The 26,927-nt window shown below is 42.5% G+C and overlaps 2 protein-coding genes across 3 annotated transcripts; both read left to right on the plus strand.

Moving 5' to 3' along the window:
• The first annotated feature begins 327 nt into the window (after positions 1-327).
• On the plus strand, positions 328-4,371 carry LOC115131391 (uncharacterized). Its single transcript, XM_029663090.2, has 5 exons — positions 328-379; positions 891-910; positions 1,045-1,153; positions 1,331-1,501; positions 3,200-4,371. Exons 1-5 carry the CDS (start codon positions 377-379, stop codon positions 3,575-3,577), a joined length of 681 nt encoding a protein of 226 aa, XP_029518950.2. The 5' UTR covers positions 328-376; the 3' UTR covers positions 3,578-4,371.
• A 13,813-nt stretch (positions 4,372-18,184) lies between these two features.
• On the plus strand, positions 18,185-25,187 carry LOC115131393 (uncharacterized). 2 transcript variants are annotated; one of them, XM_029663092.2, is made up of 6 exons: positions 18,185-21,114; positions 21,467-21,513; positions 21,697-21,752; positions 22,105-22,490; positions 22,705-22,846; positions 23,022-25,187. In XM_029663092.2, the coding sequence occupies exons 2-6, from the start codon at positions 21,509-21,511 to the stop codon at positions 23,093-23,095; spliced, it is 663 nt and encodes a 220-aa protein (XP_029518952.1). In that variant the 5' UTR covers positions 18,185-21,114; positions 21,467-21,508; the 3' UTR covers positions 23,096-25,187. The 2 variants fall into 2 exon arrangements, with proteins under 2 accessions (XP_029518952.1, XP_029518953.1); XM_029663093.2 differs by having other exon boundaries at positions 18,185-21,054.
• The last annotated feature ends 1,740 nt before the right edge of the window (positions 25,188-26,927 follow it).

Genomic DNA, 26,927 nt, shown 5'->3' on the forward strand with positions numbered 1-26,927 from the left:
TGTGTCAAGAACTATAACACTGCTGTTTTTTTTAATGCTCAACATTTTCTCTTGTGTATCAAGAACGGTGCACCACCCAAATGAGATCCAGACAATTTGACTCATGGTTAATTAAGGTGTCCTTAATTTTTTGTACACTCAGTGTAGTTATTCAATAAAGCTGTATCTCAAACAACATTAACTTACTTATAAGAATTTGTTGTAAGAACTGAACAATCAATTCTATATTAGCCTATAGGACGAAAGGAGTAACCATCAATCAAAAATGAAAAGTTGGAATTTATAGTCGGCACACATCTACTGTAAATCACGTGATGGTGACTAAACGACTGTTTGGCTGTTGAGTTTCATTTTCATCTTTGCAACTTCCTCAAAAATGGTGAGTAGCTTTTTTTGCACCGTCTGTTGAGAAGAAAAACGGGCCTAAACGGCAAAAATGAACAATTGAACACACTATCTTGTATCCATCTATCGATTTTGCCAAAACACCTCGAAATCCATTCAAGAGTTTTGACGCGCAGGAACGCGCGCACGTAAAAGGCTATAAGGATGACCTGCAAAACCATATTTCATTTCAGAATTGGTTCAAATTATGTTAGGATCACGGTTTAGATAAGGTAAGGGTCAGTATTATGTTTTGTTAAGTCGTTTTGCAGGTCAGAAGTGTCCTAATAGCCTCTGTCCCCGTGCGCAGACACGTCTATGCAAATATTAGGTGTAGTCTACTATATTTGCTCAGTCCTCTTAAAAACGTAGCTATTTCAGTAAATCATTTGGCTAATTTCAAATTAATATGAACCTTCTAATGAGTTTTCATATCAGCAGTATCAGTTTATTGTATAGGCCAAGTGATCTATTTAATGGTTATGACGTCATCTTTCTCATGACAGGACGCCAAACAACAGAAGAAGTAAGCCTTAATTAACATATTCACCATTAACATGAACTCTTCTTTTGATATTTCAATATATTAAATAATTGCACACTTATTTATTTAATAAAAATCTTGTTCTGTCATAACTGACAAAAAAATATATATTTTAGGGCAGAAGAACTTCTATTGGCTGAAGCAAGTTTTAGGACAAATGCCTTCAGAATCATCAAAATAATGATTGAACTATGCACGCCTGGCTGTAGGGTGTATGTGGATGAGGTATGTATGCGTTTTAAGGTGTCATTGGATAGTTTATCTTCTTTTCCTGCATAAAACGACCTCAAAAAAATATGAATGAATGGATGGATAGAGTCATCCAGAAATTAGGGTTATGCATCCAAAGAGACAATCATTTAATTTGTACATCTCATAGCAAACCTGTGTTTGTCTCTTAAGATTCTCCACAGCATCTTCTTCTTAGGTTTCATTCATAAACCCCAACAATGCACCCCCAACGATATCCTTGGTGAACTTATGCCTAAAGTGCAGGAGATTTTCCCAAGACCCTTTGAGAGTTACAAAAGTAAACTGCCAAGACGGACTCCGTTCTCCTCTGTGCTGGATATGGTAAGTGTTGTGTTGATGAATGCTTTTTATTATTATACCGTATTAATTCAACGGAGAAGGGACAAACAGTGGTGGTCATCTTTCACCATGTTTATTGAATTTTAACTGAGCTATGGATGCCCACAAGCAGTAGCGGTGTGTGGGTAGAATATTGTAACAACCCTGGGTTTATAAGCGCGGATATCAACTCTGCCGCTTTAGCATGTTTTTGCGGCACAGTCGATAGCGCGCTGGACTTCGGGCTAGAAGGTTGATTGTTCGAGACTTGCTCCCTGCCTGCTTCATTACATTGGTGTCAGAAGTGGGATCGGACCTTGCATCCACGACAGTGCATGTGCTTGGCCGGTGAGCGTGTTCCTATAAGACGTTGAGTCACAAGCTAGCGTGAAGACGCGCTCTTTGAAAGGAGGGAGTAGTGTAACGACCCTGGGTTATCGACTCTGCCGCTTGAGCATACTTTTGCGGCACAGTCGATAGCACGCTGGACTTCGGGCCCGAAGGTCAAGGGTTCAAGACCTGCTCCCTGCCTGTTTCATTACAATATGATGTGGCTGTCCATGGTTCTGATTTCTGTGTGCGTGCGTGCGTGCGTACGCAGTTGTGCAAGTGAAAATACATGTTGACTCACCCTACTTGTAGAGAAACCCAATGCCATCCTCCTCTCTTTCATGTTGATGACACAGTCTATCATACAGTACACACTTATTTTTTGTTGTCCTCGGCTACCTGGCTAAAATGCTTGCTCACTAGCCTAACTTCCATTCATAGCCAACGCTTGTTAACATTAACCTTCTACATCTAACTACATATTGAACTTCCATCCTCTAAGGCCAGGGGCACAACAATGTATGAATTAATGGTTGGATCAGATACGCCGTTGTAATCATTGGTCAGTACAGATAATTTAAGTAAAACCACAAGTCCAAATCCCTATCTCCATCCATGGCTAATTTTGGGAAAGGACCATTTTAGCTAGCTAGCTAGCCACCGGAGGACAACACAACGAGATGTAACAATTCAAGTTTTTCTGTCAATGACGTATGTTCTCAATCAGATTTGATAGAAGTGATGCCAAAATCCAAGTTGGCTTCCCTTGACACTTTTTTTGGTGCGCCAAGACCATTCACAGTTGAGTTCTCTCAGTTTAGCTCAACGCTGATTGGCTAATTTTGTATACTTTTTTTATCAAGGGACGCAAAATGCTCGCTGGCTTCCCTTGCCTACAATGCTATATGCAGCAACAATGTCATATTCGTTTGGACCAGACAGCATCATATAGAAGGCATACCAGTAGAGAGACAGAGGGGCGCTGTTTTACTCGCTTGGATGCGATACTGTACATTCAGCGTCTTGCGAATTGACGGAAAATTCTGAAACACAGAGAGAAGTCTGGCTTCCTTTGGTATCCATGAATACACGCCACGGCCCACAAGGGGCATTCCTATCCTACGATGTCTACCGTTTGTAGAAAAAAGGTGGACAGTATATTGCGGAGAAACTTTTGTAAAGTATTCACAAAAATATGTGTGTGACCTGCTCTAACATAATATATTGATCTGCTCCTATCTGTATATATTTGTGTAAATCATGCTGTGAATAGTTCAATAAGGTTTCTCTGCAATATACAGGCCACCCTTTTTTTCGTTTAGGGGATTTTACCTGACCTGTCTTTTGATGTCTGTTGTCATCTACTCCCAGGTGGTCTCCTCGCTTGGACCAGACATAGAGATCAATATACTGGTGGAGAGACTGCGGGAAATCGCCAATGGCATGTCAGAACCCAAGAGTAAATACCAGTTTACCTCCTCAACCATCTGTGTCTCTCGAAGGAATGATGTTGAAAGAAGTTACTATGGAGTGTCCATGTCCTGCAATGGGAAGCAAGAAGGACAGATCATGGTTGCTGTGTCCTGTCTGAGTACCTGGCACTGCGGTGTATCCAATGCCGTGATGACATACGACCCAAACACCAAGATGAAGAGAGAGAACTTTGACCACACCTTCAATCTACCAACGGATTTCAGGTGCCAGGCTTTCAATGTGAAGACTGGGGACGAGATGCATATCATGTCATAATCTGTTTGGCCTTGAGACAGGAGAAACGCAGATGTGGCCCTACGGGAACTGCGCCGAGGCAGAGAGCTTGAGCAAACTGTTCGATGTAGAGGGATTTGATGCTAGGAGAGTAGTAGATGACGAGGTGCGAAGGCAGGTGGAAGAGTTGGTAAACGCTGACCTGCAAACAAAACTCGAGTCTGTTGGATATCAATGGGATGGTCACTATTACGTTCCACTGTAGATTGTCAAAGATGATGGTGAAGCACATCCATACACACACGTACGAACACATACATACACACATAAGCACTTACACACTTTACATACACTCTTACTGCAACACACTGAGATCCAAAACATGAAACATATAATCATAGCTTGGTGCGGGGCTAGCAACATGTGATTTGTGTCTGACAGTTAGCGTTGAAACATTGCCAAAGCAGTGAACCACTCTGTGCATGTAGTATACAGTATAACTGCTAGGCTATATCTATCGGCTCTTATCAATGACATCTGTGAGGTAGATGGTTATTTTAGAAGGGGACCTTTGTTTAGAGTACCTCATGGAGATACCTGAAATTGAATTTAATATTCTAGTCTAGACAAAGCATTTAACATATATATATTTTTAAAGATGATTTTAATTGGAATTTTAAACTTTATTTCTGTATACTCTAGTTATTAATGCACATTTTACTAATCTGTAACAAATTACTAATACTGTAAACGTTGGTGTGACTTCATGTCTGGGTTGATTTCTAGCTATGTGAGGAATTCATCTAATAAAGGAACTTACATTGTAACCATTGTAATGTAGCCTATGTTGTCATTTGTGTGTGTGGCAGAGAGATTTTCAGTGCTTACTGTTCTTAGTTTGCAAACGGAAGGGTGAAGAGAGTTGAAATAGCAGAACAAAAAAACAGAAGGCTGAAAAGTGAAGTGCAAGTATTCATGGTATTGTGTATTGGTATATTGAAGTGAATATACTGTATGTGTGTGGGAAGAGAAATGTCCTAGAATTAATAAAAACATAAGGTTAACAACCTGCACGAATAAATTGCAGTTACTTATATGACACATGGATATGGAAAGACCAAGGGCTTTATTTTCGGCTGCCGCTGAGGTGCAAGTGTCAAACGCACTTTAGTTTGCTATTTTATCAAGTAAAAACTGGCGCACTGGCATTTTCCACCCTGTTCACCAGGTTTGGTAATTTTCCTCCCTCAGTCTCCCCCTATTCTGCTCCTCCATCTCTGTACCTCTCCCTCTTCTTCCCTCTTCTTCCCTCTCTACCCTCATACTCCCTCCCTCTCTCCCTCCATCTCTCCACCTCTCACTTTCTCCCTCCGTAACTCCTCCCCCATGTCAAAGAACAGTCAGAAATAATTCTAGTTTGTATAAAGAACTGAAGTTGAGGGTCTGTTAGACCCTTTTTACTTTTTCTATTTGTATGTTCTCCTTTCCCTCTCTCTTGATCTTGAGGTAGAGATCACATGATGGGACTCCAGCTGATTGGAGACGCATAGTCACACACGCATACACACACACGCATACACACGGTGCTCAAACTCAGTTTCTATTCCAAAAAAAGGATTGAGCCCATACCATGCCTCAGTGATGGCAAACACAAAGCTCAATGTGTCTGTGTCTGCCTCTCTGTTGTGGCATCCTAGGAAAGGGAATTTCCCGTTGAAGTAGAGGGAGAGTGCTGATTGACTGAGCTATCTGGGGGCTCACCAATGGAGTTATGCCATTGGCCATTTGCTAGATTGGCCTGATACTGACACCCCGCATCAGCACCCTTCCCCCTCTCCCTCTTTCTACTTTCTCCATCCTTTTCACTGTTCTCTTCTCACATTCCATCTCTCCCATACAATTTTTCCAGAAACGACAATGATCTACCAAGTATAAACCAGTCTTCTATCCCAGTAACAGTCAGTAGAAATAGGAACGCTTGGTGAAAACTATACTGTATAGAGAATAAGAGGGAAGAAACAAAACTACACTACCCTAGTAAAAACATCCTATAGGACTAGTGATTTATAGGACGAGTGATTTTTTTTCAATAGGATCCTATATAATTCTCACAATCCTATAGGATTTGTGTCACCTGTATCAGAATCCTATTGGAATTCTACTGGAGTGTGTTTTTTCCTATTGGGAATCAAAAGTAATCATATTAAACCCTAGGATTTTGTATCAACACTATCAGAATTGGACTACTTCTTTTCCTATGTGAAATCAAAAGTAATCCCATTTTAACCTCTAGTGTTTTTTTAACTTTTAACTTTTATTCATTTTTTTTCAACAGTACAAAACATGCACATACTAACACTCACCAACATCAACAACATTCCCCTTTCCCAGACCCACCTGCTCACATCTCCCATCTCCAGCACCCATCACTCTCCGCCACATGGCCTCAAACTGCACCATTTTATTTCTCTCCATCGCCCATGCACTTTCAACATTTAGATAATAAAGCATTTGACCTTTCCATTGTGGAGGATGGAGGATTGGTTGATTTCCAGTTTTTAAGTATGTTTTTCCTGCTGATTGATGAGAAGATTATCGTCCAGCCCATCGGGTATCTCACTGCACCCTCATATGCCATGTCTTGAAAGATGCAGACAGGCAGACAGACAGATTAAAAGTACATTTATTCTATAGGTCCAAACTCCACTATGGCCAAGACCAAAGAGCTGTCAAAGGACACCAGAAACAAAATTGTAGACCTGCACCAGGCTGGGAAGACTGAATCTGCAATAGGTAAGCAGCTTGGTTTGAAGAAATCAACTGTGGGAGCAAATATTAGGAAATGGAAGACATACAAGACCACTGATAATCTCCCTCGATTTGGGGCTCCACGCAAGATCTCACACCGTGGGGTCAAAATGATCACAAGAATGGTGAGCAAAAATCCCAGAGCCACACGGGGGGACCTAGTGAATGACCTGCAGAGATCTGGGAGCAAAGTAACAAAGCCTACCATCAGTAACACACTACGCCGCCAGGGACTCAAATCCTGCAGTGCCAGACGTGTCCCCCTGCTTAAGCCAGTACATGTCCAGGCCCGTTTGAAGTTTGCTAGAGAGCATTTGGATGATCCAGAAGAAGATTGGGAGAATGTCGTATGGTCAGATGAAACCAAAATATAACTTTTTGGTAAAAACTCAACTCGTCGTGTTTGGAGGACAAAGAATGCTGAGTTGCATCCAAAGAACACCATGCCTACTGTGAAGCATGGGGGTGGAAACATCATGCTTTGGGGCTGTTTTTCTGCAAAAGGACCAGGACGACTGATCCGTGTAAAGGAAAGAATGAATGGGGCCATGTATCGTGAGATTTTGAGTGAAAACCTCCTTCCATCAGCAAGGGCATTGAAGATGAAACGTGGCTGGGTCTTTCAGCATGACAATGATCCCAAACACACCGCCCGGGCAACGAAGGAGTGGCTTCGTAAGAAGCATTTCAAGGTCCTGGAGTGGCCTAGCCAGTCTCCAGATCTCAAACCCATAGAAAATCTTTGGAGGGAGTTGAAAGTCCGTGTTGCCCAGCAACAGCCCCAAAACATCACTGCTCTAGAGGAGATCTGCATGGAGGAATGGGCCAAAATACCAGCAACAGTGTGTGAAAACCTTGTGAAGACAGAAAACATTTGACCTCTGTCATTGCCAACAAAGGGTATATAACAAAGTATTGAGATAAACTTTTGTTATTGACCAAATACTTATTTTCCACCATAATTTGCTAATAAATTCATTAAAAATCCTACAATGTGATTTTCTGGATTTTCTTTTTCTCATTTTGTCTGTCATGATGTACCTATGATGAAAATTACAGGCCCCTCTCATCTTTTTAAGTGGGAGAACTTGCACAATTGGTGGCTGACTAAATACTTTTTTGCCCCACTGTAGTTATCATTTGGTAGAGGGTGTAAAAGAGCCTGGCTGATTTTCTTTTGTGGCTGGCAGTTGGCATGAACCAATTTATCTCGTAAATTGCGACCTCTCCTATAAACAATAAGTGGTGGATTTTTAAAGCTGGGTCCGATGATAAAATATGCCAGTGTTTCTTGACCACACCTCCCACTTTTCGCGAGTTCAAAGTATATGTGGTTGTGAACATTATGGATTGTTCGTTAGCGGGTCTTTTTTTGTAGCAGTTCATCTCGTGTTTTCCCTAATGCCAAATTAAGAGCTTCATCCACACATTGTGGCGAATAGCCTCTTCTTGGAAACCTAATGCTCATCTCCGCTGCTTTTTCTAGATAATCCTCTGTGGAGTGGCATATACGGCGCAGTCTGACTTCTTGGAAGTCCTCTTTTTAATGGCTCAAGATGGAAGCTGTCCCCCTGTAATAGAGTCTTTCTGTCCGTTTCTTTTCTATACAGAGTTGTAAACGGGGTTCCATTTGATTTCTCAATCCACATATCGAGGTAAATGAACACGTTGAGTGTCACATTCAACAGTGAATTTGAGATTGGGGTCAATGTCATTGAGTAGTGCCATAAAATCTGACAGCTCTTTTTCAGTTCCTTCCCATATGCAAAAAATGTCGTTAATATATCGATACAGCTTCAGGACTTTATTCAAAAATGGATTTTCGTTTTCATTATTAACAAAACGTTCTTCACAAAGACCTGCATAAAAGTTAGCATAACTCGGAGCGAATGTGGAACCCATCGATGTTCCATTCGTTTGGAGGTAGTATTCATCATCAAACCTAAAATAGTTATACGTCAAAACATATTCGGCCAGCTCTAGAATGAAGTTTGTTGGTGGATATTCATTGGTATCTCTGTCTCCCAAATAGTGTGCTAGTGCTGCCAGCCACCCCACATGGGGAATGCTGGTATATATGTAGATTCTCGACATCTAATGTGACCAAAATAGTCTTCTTTTAAACCCGCTATTGGTGAGATCTTGTTTATGAAGTCTATAGAGTCTTTTACATATGATGGCAATGCTTACACATGAGTTTTAATAAAAGAGTACAAAGTTTGACAATGGCTCTAGCATTGAGCCTATTCCTGCAACCACTGGTCTGTCTGGATAATTGCCTTGTTGTTTTTTAGGTTTGTGTAATTTTGGTAAAATGTACAGGCATGAACGTATGGCACATTTGCAGCAAAGATATTCATATTCAGGTTTTGAGATCAGGTTGTTTAAATAGGGCTCCAGATTAGAGCATATTTCCCTTTGGAACACCTGTGTGGGATCAATACTCAGTTTTCTATAGAAACGTTCATTACTGAGTCATCTCTGAATTTCTTTATATTTTTCATAGTCTAAACAACCTCTGCACCCCCTTTGTCTGCAGGTTTAATAACCAAAGATGAATCTTTCATTCATTCCTTAAGTGCCTGTTCTTCTGTTCTAGTGAGATTCTTCTGAATATGGTTTGTTTGTCTCATATATACTGACATGGATTCTTGTTCGACTAACCTACAATGGGTATTAATCGAGGAGTTGTTAACCATGGGCCACACAAGCTCACAGAACGGGACCGCTGAAGTGCATAGAAATCATCTGTCCTCACTACCGAGCTCCAAACTGCCTTTTGGAAGCAACGTCAGCATAATAACTGTTTGTCGGGAGCTTCATGAACTCTACCTGCCCCAATTAATAGTGCCAACTGTACATTTTGGTGGAGGAGGAATAATGATCTGGATCTGTTTTTCATGGGTTGGGCTAGGCCCCTTAGTTCCATTAAAGGGGTATCTTAACACTACAGCATACAATGACATTCTAGACCATTCTGTGCTTCGAACTCTGTGGCAACAGTTTTGGGAAGGCCCTTTCCTGTTTCAGCATGACAATGCCCCCATGCACAAAGCGAGGTCCATGCAAAAATGGAGACCTGACTTCAACCCCATCGAACATCTTTGGAATGAATTGGAATGCTGACTGCGAGCTAGGCCTTATTGGCCAACATCAGTGCCTGACCTCACTAATGCTGTCATGGCTGAATGGAAGCAAGTCCCCACAGCAAGGTTCTGACATCTCGTGGAAAGTCTTTCCAGAGGAGTGGCGGCTGTTATAGCAGCAAAGGTGGGGACCAACTCCCTATTAATGCCAATGATTTTTGAATGAGATGTTTGACTTGCAGGTGTCCACTTACTTCTCGTTGTGTAGTGTAGCTATTAGCAAAGTCACTGTCAAGGGGGGCAGAATGGGATTCAATCAAAATAATTTATTGCAGGATTAATTATGTTAGTAACCAAATATCGACAGTCTGCTAAAGCTCCTTTGACATGATGCTCTTGTTTGTCTCCCTGCCAGCCTTCTTGTTTGTCTCCCTGCCAGCCTTCTTGTTTGTCTCCCTGCCAGCCTTCTTGTTTGTCTCCCTGCCAGCCTTCTTGTTTGCCTCCCTGCCAGCAGACTCTGTTTCTCAACCCTCAGCCTCTCTGACAGACTGTTTCCACCATGCGCCAAATACTCAGACTGTTCACAGCCAGTAACTTCTGTGTGAAACAGTGGACAGGCAGGTCAGCCCTGAAAAGCATGGTGCTGAGGTCGTCATTTTAGGTAGGTTTTTGATGCATATTTACTTGTAAATTTAAATTGAATTGTTATCCAATATAATTAGGGGTTCAACGGCGAAGCTGGGTGAAATCCTATTGTATTTGTTGGCATTCATTATGGCTTCAAGCAACAAAGCTGGTGAAACCCTATTGTATTTCTTCTGGTTCATTATTCAAATACTGGTTCTTCTTACGAGCAAAATTAACAGACAAATTCCTGTGAGATGGCAAGGCCGCCAGTAGTTGACATCCTCTCATGCAACGCTTTGCCAATTGGCCACAAGGTGGCACTAATAATAGGCGATTAGAAATTGCAAACTTTGAAAGGTCACGCAGAGACCTAGAGCAGGGATGGGCAACTTTGATGGGGTTGGGGGTCAAAAGAAATCTGAACTCATCGTGAGGGTCCACAGTTGCTCGCAGGTCTGCATACACACATCCATACCCACACCCACATAGCAAGCAAAACATTTTCATGGTCCTCTCTTGATAGTGGATAAAATTGTACGTTTTACAGTTAATTTCATGCAGTTCTACTCATTTTGCCATGGGGCGGCGAGGAACATTTGCTGTTTTACAGCTAACTTCCTGCAATTCTACACATTTTGCCATAGGGTGGAGAGAAATGTTTACCATTTTTTAATGATATTTGAGTGACACTGAGTAACAAAGTCAAAGGGTGCCTCCCGGCCGGTAATTCACCTATGATAACAAGTTTAGATAGCTAGCCGCTAAACTAACTTAGCAATCTAAAAAATGTTAGCTGACATGGGACTAACTATCAGTGGCTATCATAACAAGAAAAAACTTCTGATGCACAGCCAAATTTCGAAATTGCGTCTTGTGTATTCTACTATTTTAACTCGCAACAATAAATTGAGATGCTTTTCCTACACTGCAGTCCAACTCATCCCAAACCATCTCAATTGGGTTGAGGTTGGGTGATTGTGGAGGCAAGGTCATCTGATGCAGCACTCCATCACTCTCCTTTGTCAAATAGCCCTTAAACATCCTGGATGTGTGTTTTGGGTCATTGTCCTGTTGAAAAACAAATGCTAGTCCCATACGGCGAACCAGATGGGATGGCTTATCTCTGCAGATTTCTCTGGTAGCCATGCAGTTTAATTGTGCCTTGAATTCTAAATAAATCACTGACAGTGTCACCAGCAAAGCACCAACATACCTCCTCCATGCTTCATGGTGGGAACCACACATGCGGAGATCATCCGTTCACCTACTCACAAAGACACAGTGGTTAGAACCAAAAATCTATAATTTGGACTCATTAGACCAAAAGACAGATTTCCACCGGTATAATGTCCATTGCTCATGTTTCTTGGCCTAAGAAAGTCTCTTCTTATTATTGGTGTCCTTTAGCAGTGGTTCCTTTTCAGCAATTCGACCATGAAGGCCTGATTCACGCAGTCTCCTCTGAACATTTGATGTTGAGATGTCTGTTATTTGAACTCTGTGAAGCATTTATTTGGGCTGCAATTTCTGAAGCTGATGGTTTTTGCGACTGCACTTGAAGAAACTTTAAAAGTTCTTGAAATGTTCCTGATTGACTGAGTTTCATATGTTAAAGTAATGATGGACTGTCGTTTCTCTGCTTATTTGAGCTGTTCTTGCCATAATATTTTTTACCAAATAGGGCTTCTGTATTAACACTTTTTTTTGGTTACTACATGATTCCATATGTTATTTCATAGTTTTGATGTCTTCACGATGATTCTACAATGTAAAAATAAAGTAAAACCTTTGAATGAGTAGGTATGTCCAAACTTTTGACTGGTTCTGTAAATAGTAATTACACTACCAAAGATATGTGGACACCTGATCGTCGAGCATCTCATTCCAAAACCATGGGCATTAATATGAAGTTGGGTCCCCCCTTTGCTGCTATAACAGCCCCCAGTCTTCTGGGATGGCTTTCCACTAGATGTTGGAATATTGCTGTGGGGACTTGCTTCTATTCAGTCACAAGCATTAGTGAGGTCGGACTCTGATGTTGGGCGATTAGGCCTAGCTCGCGGTCTGCTTTCCAATTCATCCCAAAAGTGTTCGATGGGGTTGATGTCACGGCTCTGTGCAGGCCAGTCAAGTTCTTCCACACCGATCTCAACAAACGATTCCTGCATGGACCTCACTTTGTACACAGGGGCATTGTCATGCTGAACCAAGAAGGGGCCTTCCCCAAACTGTTTCCACAAAGTTGGAAGCACAGAATCGTCTAGAATGTCATTATGCTGTAGCTTTAAGATTTCCCTTCACTGGAACTAAGGGACCTAGCCCGAACCATGAAAAGCAGCCCCAGACCATTATTCAAACCACCAAACTTTACAGTTGGCACTATTCATTGAGGCAGGTAGCGTTCTCCTGGCTTTCCCAAAACCAGATTTGTCCGACGGACTGCCAGATGGTGAAGCGTAATTAATTCATAAGATCAACCATGATGGCTTTTCCACCATTTTGAATTTTGTGAAAAGCATCTAAATTACATCTCCTCCGGAACCACAGGGCTGATCTGAATGGCACGACAATGGGCCTCAGGATTTTGTCATAGTATCTCTGTGCATTCAAATTGCATTCATAAAATGTGTTCATTGTCCATAGCTTATGCCTGTCGGCCCATACCATAACCCCACCGCCACCATGGGGCACTCTGTTCACAATGTTGACATCAGCAAACCGCTCGTCCTCACAACGCCATACACGTGGTCTGCAGTTGTGAGACCGGTTGGACGTGCTGCCGAATTCTCTAAAACAACGTTGGAGGTGGCTTATGGTAGAGAAATTAACATTAAATAATCAGCATGCCAATTCCACACTCCTTCAAAACTTGATATATCTGTGGCATTGTGTTGTGACACAACTGCTCATTTTAGAGGCCTTTTATTGTCTCCAGCACAAGGTGCACCTGTGTAATGATCATGCTGTTTAATCAACTTCTTGATATGCCACACCTGTCAGGTGGATGGATTATCTTGGTAAAGGAGAAATGTTCACATACCTGTTTGTGAGCAAATGTGTGCACAAAATGAGAGAAATAAGCTTTTTGTGCCTATGGAACATTTCTGGGATCTTTTATTTCAGCTCATGAAACATGGGACTAACACTTTGCATGTTGCGTTTTATATATTTTTCAACGTATAGCACTTGATCTGTTACTCAGTGTTGAAATTGAACGTTTTGTGAAATTGTGATTCCTAGGATTTGTGTGTGGTGTCAATCTGACTCATTTTTGTAACTACTTATTTTGTTCCCCCTGTTATTCAAAGGTGCTGTCAGGTGAAACTTTCACACCCAAAGCTACTGATGGAGAGACGGAGAAGTTTGTCATAAGGTTGCTGCAGCTTGCACCAGACCTAGACGGAGGCAGAAAGGAGAGGACCAAACACAGCCAGGAGAGTATGGATAGACCCAGAGACGGATGTATTTACATACATTTTAAAGGATAAATGCCAACACTTTGTACATTATCTGGAAATAATGGACTACTTGGTAATGCCTGAGTTTATTAGCTCCAGATAATGTATAGAGCGGAGGCGTTTATCCCGCTTATACCAGGGTTGCCAAAGAAACAAGCACACATTTACCAGTAAAAATGTTTTCATTTATATTTTAATAAGTAAATTCATCCTTTCATCCTTTCACTAAATCTGGTTGTTAGTTCTATCAATTAGGTTGCTAGAGAAGCGGGCTGGTCGTTCATTCTCTTTGTTTGATTGCTAAGCTGGTTGGCAATGTTCTTATCCCTTGCTTGCTAGCTAGCCAACTACGTCTAACAAAGTCACTGTTTGAATGTTAAATGACGAGACAGAGGCATTGATGCGAGTAACCAGTCTTGTTCAGTACATGACAACACATCCGGGTATCTCAAGCACCCCGGTAAAACACAAGAGTTGCAGTAATGAACATTTACCAACAGATGGCATCACTGTGCCATCTTACACCCATAACATCTTCCATTTAATAAAATAGGACAGGAGGTGTCAATTCACTAACAAAACAAACCTAGTAACAATTTCCAACATGAACAGTTTAGTAATGTTTTTTTTTTTCAGGTAACAACAACACATTTTGATATTCTCTTCACTTTTATCTCCGTCAACAATCGCTGATGGAAAACCTACATATTAAGTATTTTTGGTGGCTGGGACAGACGTCCGCAGCGTGAAAAGACGGGGCTTGTCTGCGAGGACTGCGGGTTCCCGCACAGGCGTGTCACCTGAATGTCTAAGGGGAGAATTGATGGGCGAGGGAGCGGCCGACCTGTGATCCCCTGGCTCTTCGCCCAGTGCCTCAGGCCCCATGTGACTTGCTGGGATTCTGTCTTTTGTCATGCGACCCCTTTGACCATCAGGGTTCTGAGTAGGTGCTGGCTCAGCAATCCGAAGGTCAACCCTGTTACGACGGTACAGTGATCCATTCACTTCGACCAAGTAGGAGCGTGGTGCCACTTTCTGTACACAGGATCCGAGTCTCCAGAGGCCTGTCCGGTCCCCTGGTAGTGGCTTCATTCGCACCGTTTCACCCACCCTGAGCTCAGGTAAGTCTTTTGCTGATTTGTCGTAGATGAACTTGGAGACCTGTCTTCTGTGACATAGCTTCACCAGCACGTCTGTCACCACACATGGCTCCAGGAGAGTGCTGGCTACTGGCAGAGCTGCTTTTAAGCGCCGTGCCATGAGGCGCTGTGCCGGGCTGCTGTCCATGCCTTCTGTCGGGGTATTGCGCCACTGCAGGATTGCTTTCCAGGCATCTTTGCCCTCTCGCAGAGCCTTTTTGCAGAGGTTCTTTGCGATTTTTACTGCGGACTCCGCCTTCCCATTAGCTTTTGGGTGTCGTGGTGATAAAGTGACTTGCTCGAATTCCCATCCTGCAGCAAATTTTCGGAACTCAACTCCGGAGAATTGGGGTCCATTGTCTGAAATTACCCTATCTGGCTGGCCATAGCGGGCAAACTGAGCCTTGCAGCGTTTGATCGTTGTCTCTGCTGAGAGGTCGGGGAGGAGGTCATCTCCCAAAAGTCTGAGTAATGATCGACTACCAGCAGAAAGTCTTTGCCACTGTGCTGGAAGAGATTTAGACTTACTATCTGCCAGGGGCGCATCGGTAGCTCGTGGGACATCATCGTCTCTCTCTGTTGCTCAATGGAATATTCATTGCAGATTGTGCATTTACTGACATAGTCTTTGATTTCACTCTGCATTCCTGACCAATACAGTGTGTCACGTGCTTGTCTGTAACAGGCCTCACCTCCTATGTGACTTGAGTGCACGCGTGCCAACATGTCAGGGCGCAGAGACGGGGGAATAACGACTCTCTGACGCTTGAATATTACTCCGTTTTGAACACTGAGCTACTCTTTGACTGGCCAATATTCTCTGACGGCTAAAGCAGTTTCTTCCCTGCAGTCGGGCCAGCCCATCAGAATCACAGACCTCAATGCCTGGAGTTGCCCGTCCCTGTCTGTGTGCTGTCTGATTTGTATAAGGCGCTGGTCCGTAACATTAAGGTAGTCAGCCTGGTTGATGTGTTCAACATCCACTTGCTCTGTTTGTAAGCTGCACACTGCGTGTTGTTCATGCATGGAGCGTGTGTGAGTGCCTGATGCAGTAGCCCTGCTGAGCGTGTCACTCACATACAGCTCTGGCCCTGGCTTATACACCACCTTGAGGTTGTAGGTTTGTAGGGCCAGTAGCATGCTCTGCAGTCGTTTTGGGGCATTCAGGAGAGGCTTGCTGAATATAGCAATAAGGGGCTTGTGATCTGTCTCTGCGGTAATATTGTCGCGCCCGTACAGGTAGTGGTGGAAGCGTTGGCATGCAAACACAATGCTGAGGCTCTCCTTCTCTATCTGGTAATAGTTCTGCTCTGTTGGGGTGAGTGCCCTAGAGGCGAATGCCACAGGCTGGCCCTCCTGCTGAGGCAACAGCCAAGTCCATACTGGCTTGAGTCACTCTGAATCGTGACAGGTTTTGACACATTGTAGTATCACAGTACAGGTGTCTGGGTGACCAGTTGTTTTATTTCCCTCACCACTGCGTCATGTTTTGGGAGCCAATGCCAGATGGTGTCCTTGTCCATGAGCCTCCTTAGTGGCTCACACACTTCAGAGAGCCGCGGTAGGAATTTGGCCAGGTAGGTGACGAATCCGACAAAGTGCTGCACTCCCTTCACGTCAGATGGGTGGGGCATTTCCAAGACAGCCTTCACTTTTTCAGGATCCGCCTTCAATCCGGTGGAGGACAAGATGTGCCCATGAAAGCGGACCTCTGGCACTTTAAACTGGAGCTTTTTTATGCTTAGCCTTAGCTTGACCTGTCTGCATCTGACCATCAGGGCCAGCAGCTTGGCGTCATGGTCACATTCTGCCTCCTCATCCCTGTCCCCACAGCCCACTACGAGGATGTCATCTGCTATGGGTTCCACGCCACTGAGTCCCATCAACAGCTCATGCTGTTTCCGCTGATACACCTCTGGAGCCACGGAGACACCAAACGGAAGCTTCAACCACCTCTTCCTGCCCCAGGGTGTCCAAAAGTTGGTCATGTAGCTGCTGGGCTCGTCGAACTTGCACTGCAGGAAGGCATCTCTGGCATCCACGAGCGTGAAGACTCTGGCCTTTGGGAGCTTGTAAAGAACATCCTCCAACGTGGGCATAATGTAATGTGAACGTCGCAGAGCCCGGTTGAGGTGTTTAGGATCAATGCATATCCGTAGCTTGTCTGGTTTCTTGACGATAACCATATTACTTATCCAGTCCGTAGGCTCGGTGACGGATATGATGTGGCCATCTGCTTCGTATTTGTCAAGCTGAGCCTTCGTAGCTGCTTTCATGGACACTGGTACATTGCGGGGTGCACACTGGACAGGCTGGATTGCTGCGTCCAACTCAAAGTGGACTTCCCCAGGAACTGACTCGACCGGTGCGTTGAAGACATCATGGTACTTGCTTAGGAGTGTCTCCTTGCTCAGGGGCCCAGCCTGGACTTTGTCTATAATGTTAAGATCAGCTGGGATGGTGAAGTTAATAAGTCCAAGGCGCTCGCATGTAGAACCTGACAGTAATGGCTGTTGACTAGCCTCAACTATTTCAAACTCAAGGGTGTATTTCTGGCCACGTAAAACACACTCTGTCACAAACAGGCCTAAAGAGGTCATGAACTGGCCTGAATACAGTTTCAGCTTGGTGCTACTCTGTGTGAGTTTGTCTCTGGGAGCGAGCCTCCTTTTGTCTTTAAGGCTCATAACGTTGCATGTGGCCCCTGAATCTAGCTGGCATTGCTGTGGTTTATTATTAAGTAGCAGAGTGACAAACCACTTTTGTCCTTTTGCCCTCACTGCCCCTATGCACTCGCTAGCATATACATCCTCTGTGCTGCCGTTCCCTTCATCTGTGTTTGTTTCCATGGAGTGCACTTTACCCTCCTTTCTCTTGCTTTTCATGCAGACCCTTGCGAAGTGATTAGCTGTACCACAGGATTTGCATATTTTTCCATAGGCTGGGCAGTGTTCTTTTCCTCGTCCATGAGAAATGCCACAATATCGGCATGTATTGGAGTTGTCTACTGCAGAGTTGGCTGTAGTATTAGCATTAGCTGTGGCAAAGGGGAATTTCTTTACTGGCTGCCTGAATGTAGCATTGACATTGTCCGTATGTTGCCTTTATAGCTCCATGGACCTCATCCGTATATCAGTAAGCTCTGCTGCACGGCATGTCTCCACTGCCAAGGCCATTGTCAGGTCAGGTGCCCTCATCAGTTATGCCAAGCACAATTGTATCTCTGATCAGTTCATCCTTTAAAGCACCATAGTCACATGTAGCTGCCTTTTCCCTTAACCTAGTGACAAAGCTGTCAATGGACTCCCCGTCCTCCTGTTTGCAACGACCGAAAACATAACGCTCGTAGATGACGTTCTTTGCTGGCGTAAAGTAATGTTCAAGAGCATCAAGAATAGCTATAGCGTTACCTTGCTGTGCTGCTGTTAGGTTCAGGTTGTGTTTGTATACGTGTCGGCATTCAGTTCCCATTATAGTCCTTAAAGTGGCAGCCACTACCTCATCTTCCTTTTCCAGAAGTCCCGTTGCTAGCGCATAGTCCTCTCATTCACCTCTAAACGTATCCCAGGGGGAATGTTCGCTGCCATGTCTAACAACACTGAAGCTAACTAGCAAACTCACTCTAGCTTAAGGCCAATTCCGGGCGAAATTTTACACAAATAAGCATTTGTTTGTAAACCAGAGCATGTGACTCTAATTTGCGGAAAGCATGGTTAGTTATCCGACTCTGACACCATGTTTGAATGTTAAATGACGAGACAGAGGCATTGATGCGAGTAACCAGTCTTGTTCAGTACATGACAACACATCCGGGTATCTCAAGCACCCCGGTAAAACACAAGAGTTGCAGTAATGAACATTTACCAACAGATGGCATCACTGCGCCAGTCACGTCAACTCAACAGATGGAATAACATCAAAGTGTGCCTCCCGTGTGGCGCAGTGGTTAAGGGCGCTGTACTGCGCACTAGAGACTCTGGGTTCACACCCAGGCTCTGTCGTAACCGACCGACTGGGAGGTCCGTGGGGCGATGCACAATTGGCATAGCGTCGTCCGAGTTGGGGAGGGTTTGTCCGGTAGGGATATCCTTGTCTCATCGCACACCAGCGACTCCTGTGGCGGGCCGGGCGCAGTGCACGCTAACCAAGGTTGCCAGGTGCATGATGTTTCCTCCGACACATTGGTGCGGCTGGCTTCCGGGTTGGATGCGTGCTATGTTAAGATGTTATGTTGGGTTGTGTATTGGAGGATGCATGACTTTCAACCTTAGTCTTTCTGGAGCCCGTATGGGAGTTGTAGCGATGAGACAAGTAGCTACTAACAATTGGACACCATGAAATTGGGGAGAAAAGGGGGGTAAAAAAAATAATAACATCAAAGTAGCTGAATTTGCTGTTTTCTAGTGATGTTTATTTGGATTCATCCATTCATCCATCTATACATGTTGAGGGATGACAGTGTTTCCTTCCAGTTCTCTGCTGCCAATGACTGGAACGAATTGCAAAAATCTGAAGCCTTATCTCCCTCTCTAACTTTAAGCATCAGCTGTCTGAGCAGGTCTGGCCGGGTCGCAGTTGTAAATGAGAACCTGTTCTCAACTGGCCTGGTTAAATAAAGGTGAAATACAATTGTTTTTTTAAAGTCAATTTCATCTAGTCTTAAAATGAGAAAATGTATTTTATGTTATTCATAGTTGGTTTAATAGCTGCAGTATTACTACCTACATTTTAATATAATATTGAGTGGATTTGGGACATTGCTGGGAATATTCTGGTCCTAAAATTGCAGCTTTGGCTCAGTTCAGGCTTGGGCCTAGTCTGTACCGTCATTCATTTCGGTCTTGGGGCGGATCCGGCTGCCAGACCCGGGCCAGCAGTTTGTGATGTTTGTGTTTGTGCTACTTGGGGAGTAATCAGTATCAAGCATCACAAATGACACCCTATTTCCTATATACAGTAGTTCACTACTTATGACCAGGCCCCTATGGGCCCATATGACTGGAATAGAGCAGTCTTCAGCATCCAGAACAGCATCAGTTAAGACAACACCGGTTTGTGTTTGCCACCAGAGAAGCTAGCATGAGTGTTTAGCATCAGTATTTGGAGTTACTGAGTGTGACCAACAGTTTGAATGCAATTATTCTGCATTCTAGACGATGATGTTAGCCCCCTGAACAAAAACCAAGGTATTTGTTTAGTCAGTTTCAGCATCATTCCTGTACTGCGCTATTTGTGAGGCTTTTTATAGGCTAGCAAACTGAATGGAGCTTTTACTATTGCTGAACTATATCTGAGTCATGAACAGTTCTTAGTCTACTTTTTAGGGGCACTTCTTAATGTGTAATTCATCTCTGATCTTCTGATGCAGTGCTCCCTTTGAAAAAGAGACTTTAGTCTCAGTGGGGCTACCTGCTTAAATAATGGTAAATAAAAGATGAGGACATAGAGTCTATCAGACTGAGAGATCCTTGATATAATTGAATAAATCCTATGGCTACATTTGGGGCCAGGGGTTATACAATGGGCATCTTCTAGTCGCTGTCTGTTCTTACCATGATATATTTTGTGTTATATTCATTTTACCCATAAACTTAATATGTTGTGCACCTGACTGCCCCCTCTTTTCTTGATTGTGTGCATTAGAATTATCCCCAGGTTATAGGAAATTGTGGCATCTAAACTTTTTGTTATTGTTGTATTTACCACTAGAATGTTTGGGTGGTGCTCTCAGTGGCAGAGTTTGTGATATTTATAGTAGGCCTACTGAGCAAATGGTTGACACTAGATGCTGCTCCCCATATGGACAGCTTAGGATCATTTAGGTGGCAGGTTAGGATCATTAACGTGGCTGGTTAGGATCGTTTACATGGTAGGTTATGAGAATTAGGTTAGGAAAAGGGTTAGGGTTAAATAAAATGCTGGTCGTACAGTAGTTGTACTCTCCCTAGTCACAAACACCCTTCATTGTTCAAACCATAGAGAATTATTATAGGCACAGAGTTTCTAAACCCAGAGTCGCAACATCGCAAGACTTCTGGAATCTCTTGCGAAGCAGACTAAGTAGACCAGGCCGGGGTTTGAGTTCTTCATTTTCTCGAAATCTAAAGTCACAACCTAAATTCGAGCCAATTGAGAATTTGAACATGTTATTACTCCAACTTCGTGACAGTGACAAACTGACACGTTTTTGTTTTCGTCAAAAACGACTTAATACTGTAGGAGTGCCTTTGCTTTGACTGCCTGCACTTGCGCAGTTGAGCGGAAACTCAACCGGATGCGTCAGTCACACTTGTACATCCTGTGAATCATCTGGCTCATCTGTGACGTAATGTTTACTTCAAACACGGAAAAGCAAGCAGAAGAAATTGCACAGCGGTCCGTTCTCTCTTCGTATCTACAGAGTGAGGATATAAGCATCTTACATGCCAATTCACGACATTTATTCACAATAATAGTGGCAGGTAAGCTTAATTAAATTGGTGAAATAAATTTTGATCGCGTATGTTGGTTGCATTTCAAGTTGTTTTTGTGCTCAATAGTTTCACTTTCACTCTTGATAGCTTTAGGGTATTTTTATGTCTGAATGTTTTATAACATTTCTTTCAAACCTTTTCTTTTGGTAGATCTAATTATATCAAATATTGTTGACCTTTTATGTTACATGAAATGAGCAGTTGAACAAGCTGTCAGACAATAATAGCAGTTGAAAGCTGCGTTTTGTCTTGTCCAAACGTTATTCAACATGAGAGATGCTCCTCTAATGGTGACTGTCCATGCGTCCTGTCTTTATATTCTGTTTCCTTCCTAATTCAGAAAACGTCAACTGCCCTTGACCAGGCTACAGCACATACAGAGATGACGTAAGGGATTTCTTAAATTGAGCAGACTCACTAAAATATATCTAGTTAGTGTGTTGTAATGACAAAGTGCAATAAATCATGTGTGGTGGGGTTGACGTCATTAAAGAGCTGTACACACAAATCCAGTGTTAAACTGTCATGAATTTTTATTAGATTGTTTCTGTTGGTCTATATCCCATACAGATCTGCAGGCGATCAGGACATTAAGAAACATTTCATAAAATGTGGAGAAACACAAGGTACCTATTGATTTGTTGACTTGATCATACCTTGGCTTTGGTCACTCAACAGTTTGTGATAATATGGTAGCTGCATAGCAGTTGGTTAGCCTACAGCAGCAGCTTTTGTCACCAGTAACATTATTGTAAGCCTCAGCATTTAAAATCGATTTTAAGAAACATGTTTTGGTCAGAGTTTTAACCCTAATGAAGAAATATTGACCAAAACGTTGCCTTTAAGATCTATTTAACGTTGTGGAGCATAGACCTAGCATACAATAATATGTTAGGCTAAAACAAAAACCTGCATATATTCTACACCTGCTCTTCAGTAATTTAGTTTGACACTTTTGTTTAACAATATCTTCAACAGATGCAAGGAAATACCTACAACAGGTGTCTGATGCAGTGTTCAAACATCGTCATGCTAGTATTGCTCTCAGGAAGCCAGAGAAATCAGAGTGGAAGATTGCGGGCCTGGATGACACGTCCTACAAAGGAGAAGAGGAAATGAAGGAGTGGGAGAACTTCTACCTACCAGACAGTGTGAAGATGGAGGTGTTAGGAGCTGTGGAAAACCTCCCCTACCCGACAGAGAGTGGCCAGCTGGTCATAATGCTGTGTGTGGACCGTCAGGTGTATGCTTATGACGGAGAGGAGATGCACCTGGTCGCTCAGAGCCTGGAGGAAGTCTTTGTCTCTGGGCTTCAGTATCCTGGCATCAAGTCCTTCTACAGAGGGGAGTGCTTTAAGGACATGGTGAGAATCAATCTGTAGTGAATCAAACAGTTGTTATAGCTGGTAAGAATTTAAAATGTAGTGATTCAAGTAGAGTAACATTTATCATTATTTATTTGGTATAGTTTTGTTAATATTGATAACGGATCAGGTGCATTTACAAATCTTGAGGAGTGATCATGCTTGATATCTAACACTTATGTTGTGCTGTTTTGCGTTGCATTCCGTTGTGTAGACTAAAGAAGACTGGGCCAAGGTAAGACAGGGCAAAGTGGGGAGGAGACTTGAAAAGGAGCACCAGGATTTACTGAGACAAGCCAAACCCAGCTTCCTGAGTTGTCTTGACTCCATCAAAGGAGCAAGCCACACAGTCACAGGTGGGCAGGTTTAATGTGTAGCACACAGACAGCTCATTATTGGTGTGCCCATCCAATGTGATCAATGATGATAAAAGTTAACATAGATATACTGTTACAGTAATTGCTGTTTAGATAGAAAAGTTGCAATTTTGGGATTTACTCCTTAACAAGCACCTTTGCCCTTCCCTCACAGGTGCCAGTAGCTATCACAAACCAGTGGAACCTCCAACAGTACTTGATGGACTTCTTACGGTTGAAATCCTGTGAACGGGATCCAAATTCAAACAAATCTCATAATTAAAATTCCTCAAACATACAAGTATTATACACCATTTTAAAGATACACTTGTTGTTAATCCCACCACAGTATCCGATTTCAAAAAGGCTTTACGACGAAAGCATACCATGCGATTATGTTAGGTGAGTGCCTAGTCACAAAAAACAGCCATTTTTCAAGCCAAAGAGAAGAGTCACAAAAAGCAGACATAAAGATAAAATTATTCACTAACCGTTGATCTTTATCAGATGCCCCCCCCCCCCCCCACCCCCCCAAAAAAAGAAATATGCCGTCTGTAGCCTGCACTCTTAATAGCTTTTGGAGATTACGTGATATGTTTTTAATATGCCAGGTAGGCTACATCGTTTGTAAAGCGGATTGTGCTTAATTTTAAGAATTTAGCTATGAATATAGCAACATGAGAAAGCTGGGATCCTCTTTTAAATAGTAGCCACTCAAAACTCTGTTCTCACACACGATTGCGCAATGACTGGGCTTATAAGAACCCATTTCACTAGGCTTTGTAGGCTATGGGCTCTCCAACTGTGTTCCAGGGGTCTTGGGACTACATGCTACGTTTGGAGTTATTTGGCCACTTTAGTTGTGAATCAACCTTATCAAAACATATAGGCCTATGTGCTAGGCTACATGAAGCTTGCGAGTATGATTAGAAAAACTCCCACAAAAAAATGCATGCGCTGTTTCTTGCCTTAGACTGCACACGCTGGGCATCATTCACAAGTGATAATATTCTCACCCCCATCAAACTATTTTCAATTTAATCTAGTCTTTACACATACTAAATAATATGTGTGAAATTGGTTTTTATTTAGAATTGGCCATTATCATGCACCTGTTGGAACAGGGGATGGGGGGAAAAAGACATGTAGTCCTTATGTCCTTGAATAGCAAATGGAGGATGCGTTCCCCTAGGTAAATTTTCTTGCCAGCCAGGTAGGCTACTCCAGTTGTAAAGCAAAACAATGTGCTTAATTTGAGGAAAGTTGAGAACTAAATATAGTCTATAGAAATCTGATGGGATCCTCCTCTTTAAATACTTGGCGCACCCATCCCGTTAGCGGGATCATTTTCGTCAACATCCGCTGAATTTCAGAGCGCCAAATTCAAATTAAATTACAAAAAATATAACATTTTCATGAAATCACAAGTGCAATACAGCAAAACACAGCTTAGTTTGTTGTTAATCCACCTGGCGTGTCAGATTTCAAAAAAGCTTTACAGCAAAAGCTATCCAAGCGTTTATGTTAGGATATCTCTCTCAGCAGACAAAACATTACAAACAGCTAGCAGCAAAGTAGATTGGTCACAAAAGTCAGAAAAGCAATAAAATGAATCGCTTACCTTTGATCTTCGGATGTTTGCACTCACGAGACTCCCAGTTACACAATAAATGTTCCCTTTGTTCCATAAAGATTATTTTTATATCCAAAATACCTCCATTTGGTTGGCGCATTTTGTTCAGAAATCCACAGGCTCCAGCGGTCATGACGGGGCAGACGAAAATTAGTATCCGTAAAGTTCTTAGAAACATGTCAAATGTTTTTTATAATCAATCCTCAGGTTGTTTTTACAATAAATAATTGATAATATAACGTGACTAAATGTCACATGGAATTTGACTGCGGTCATGTCTCGCGACTGCCGGTGGGCGGTAATATGGTTACCTTAATCAAATCAAATGTATTTATATAGCCCTTCGTACATCAGCTGATATCTCAAAGTGCTGTACAGAAACCCAGCCTAAAACCCCAAACAGCAAGCAATGCAGATGTAGAAGCATGGTGGCTAGGAAAAACTCCCTAGAAAGGCCAAAACCTAGGAAGAAACCTAGAGAGGAACCAGGCTATGTGGGGTGGCCAGTCCTCTTCTGGCTGTGCCGGGTGGAGATTATAACAGAACATGGCCAAGATGTTCAAATGTTCATAAATGACCAACATGGTCGAATAATAGTAAGGCAGAACAGAGTCTATACTACCAACCAATCACTTAATCTGCCTCAGAAGCTCTGTGCTGGACCAATCAAATATTTTGTGCACTAATAAACAAATATACACAAATTAATTATTGTGGATCATTTTTATTTGTAAGTGTTGATTAGGTCTATGGGTGCATTTTAATAGTGTGAAGTGGTTTCTTCTCCATCTGAGAAAACAGGACACTGACAGGTAGAAACAACATTGGGGATGTCTACAGGGGACTGGCTCTCATGTGCAATGATGTCAGTACAGATTAAGGAAAGGTGATGAGGAGAAGAAGCAGGAAGCCACTTGTGGTGCACCCTAGCAGCTCTGAGTTTGTGGCCAAAATAACAAGAATAATGACTAGTTTTTCTCCTTGATGTCTTCACGTTTGCATCAAGGGAATTCACTGCATTTCACACAACTTTATATATTAATTTATATATGTACTTTATTACCTGTACTAACGCAGTTGGATTATATTCAGGGGTGTTTCTAGGATTTTAAGACATTGGGGGCTAAATCCCTAAACCAGTAAGGGGTCTCAACAGCTAAATGCAGGAATGAAAGAATTCCACTGTACACACACACACACACACACTCTCTCACCTACAAATGATTTGTAAACCACATTTTACTTTTTCACTGTATTTCACCTCTTATAATTTGTGCAAATAAATATAACTAATTAGAATCTATAGAACAGCTTGAAGTGATAGTCTACTGTGTACTCAACCCACCTCGTTTCTGTCTCCATCTGCCCTCTTCTGTCACTTTCTCTGTGTCTTGTCTGTTGCTGTTTCAGGTTCTTGTTTATTACTGTCTCCTTTGTCTGTCCTTTTCTGTTCTTCTGGTGTCTATATTATATCATATTCTTATGTTGCTGTCTCTGTCTTGTCTGATGTGTCTTTAGTTTTGCAATCCAAAACGATCAAGGGGATACTGGGGTAGCTTAACTTGTTTTGGGCATGTGTCTGGGTCACCTAAAAGGGGCCCCCCTTTGGTGCACGTTTTGTTTTTTACATTAGCACTACACAGCTGATTCAAATAATCAAAGCCTAATGATGAGTTGGTATTTGAATCAGCTGTGTAGTGCTAGGGCAAAAACCAAAACGAGCACTCGGGGGTTCCCAGGACCGAGTTTGGAAAACACTGATCTAAATCATCCTCTTCCCCACAATTTGCCCTTGCCTGCTGTTCTCATCTGTCCTCATCCTTAACTCATCTGAAAGGGAGCAAGGTGCCACATGTCAATATTTCATATTAAAGGGTGACTGCACTTCCTGATTTAGCTTAGTTTTACATTTGGGACCATCAATAAATGACAATGTAAATTAGACAATATTTTCATGTTGCACACCTTTTAGTTTTCTCATTAAATGCTTTCGATATTTGTATATGAGTATCTTCAATTTATAGTTGATCTGAGGTTTTAAAGTCATGGAATTTTGGAACTATTGGAATTTAACATAATTACTGATTGTCCCTAACTTGACCCTTAGGGATATCCAAAGGCAACCCAAATGTACCACAGGCATTACATGAAATAATAACATGTTTGAGGAAAGTGCACAGTTATAGACTTCAAAAGTTATTAATAAACCAATTAGGCATATTTGGGCAGTCTTGATACAACATTTTGAACAGAAATGCAATGGTTTATTGGATCAGTGTAAAACTGTGCACATACACTGCTGCCATCTAGTGGACAAAATCTGGGCTGGGCTGGAATAATACATTATGGCCTTTCTCTTGCATTTCAAAAATGATGGTACAAAAAAACGCATATCTTTTTCTTCGTATTATCTTTTGCCAGATCTAAACTTCAAAGTGTTTCCTTTCA

The sequence above is a fragment of the Oncorhynchus nerka genome, linkage group LG7 (assembly GCF_034236695.1).
Source record: "Oncorhynchus nerka isolate Pitt River linkage group LG7, Oner_Uvic_2.0, whole genome shotgun sequence".
Lineage (NCBI taxonomy): Eukaryota > Metazoa > Chordata > Actinopteri > Salmoniformes > Salmonidae > Oncorhynchus > Oncorhynchus nerka.

Coding starts and splice junctions, on each gene's coding strand:
- LOC115131391 (XM_029663090.2), top strand. Junction 1,154..1,330: donor GTAGGGTGTATGTGGATGAG/GTATGTATGCGT, acceptor TTGTCTCTTAAG/ATTCTCCACAGCATCTTCTT. Junction 1,502..3,199: donor TCTCCTCTGTGCTGGATATG/GTAAGTGTTGTG, acceptor ATCTACTCCCAG/GTGGTCTCCTCGCTTGGACC.
- LOC115131393 (XM_029663092.2), top strand. Junction 21,753..22,104: donor AAAATGTGGAGAAACACAAG/GTACCTATTGAT, acceptor TATCTTCAACAG/ATGCAAGGAAATACCTACAA. Junction 22,491..22,704: donor GGGAGTGCTTTAAGGACATG/GTGAGAATCAAT, acceptor TCCGTTGTGTAG/ACTAAAGAAGACTGGGCCAA.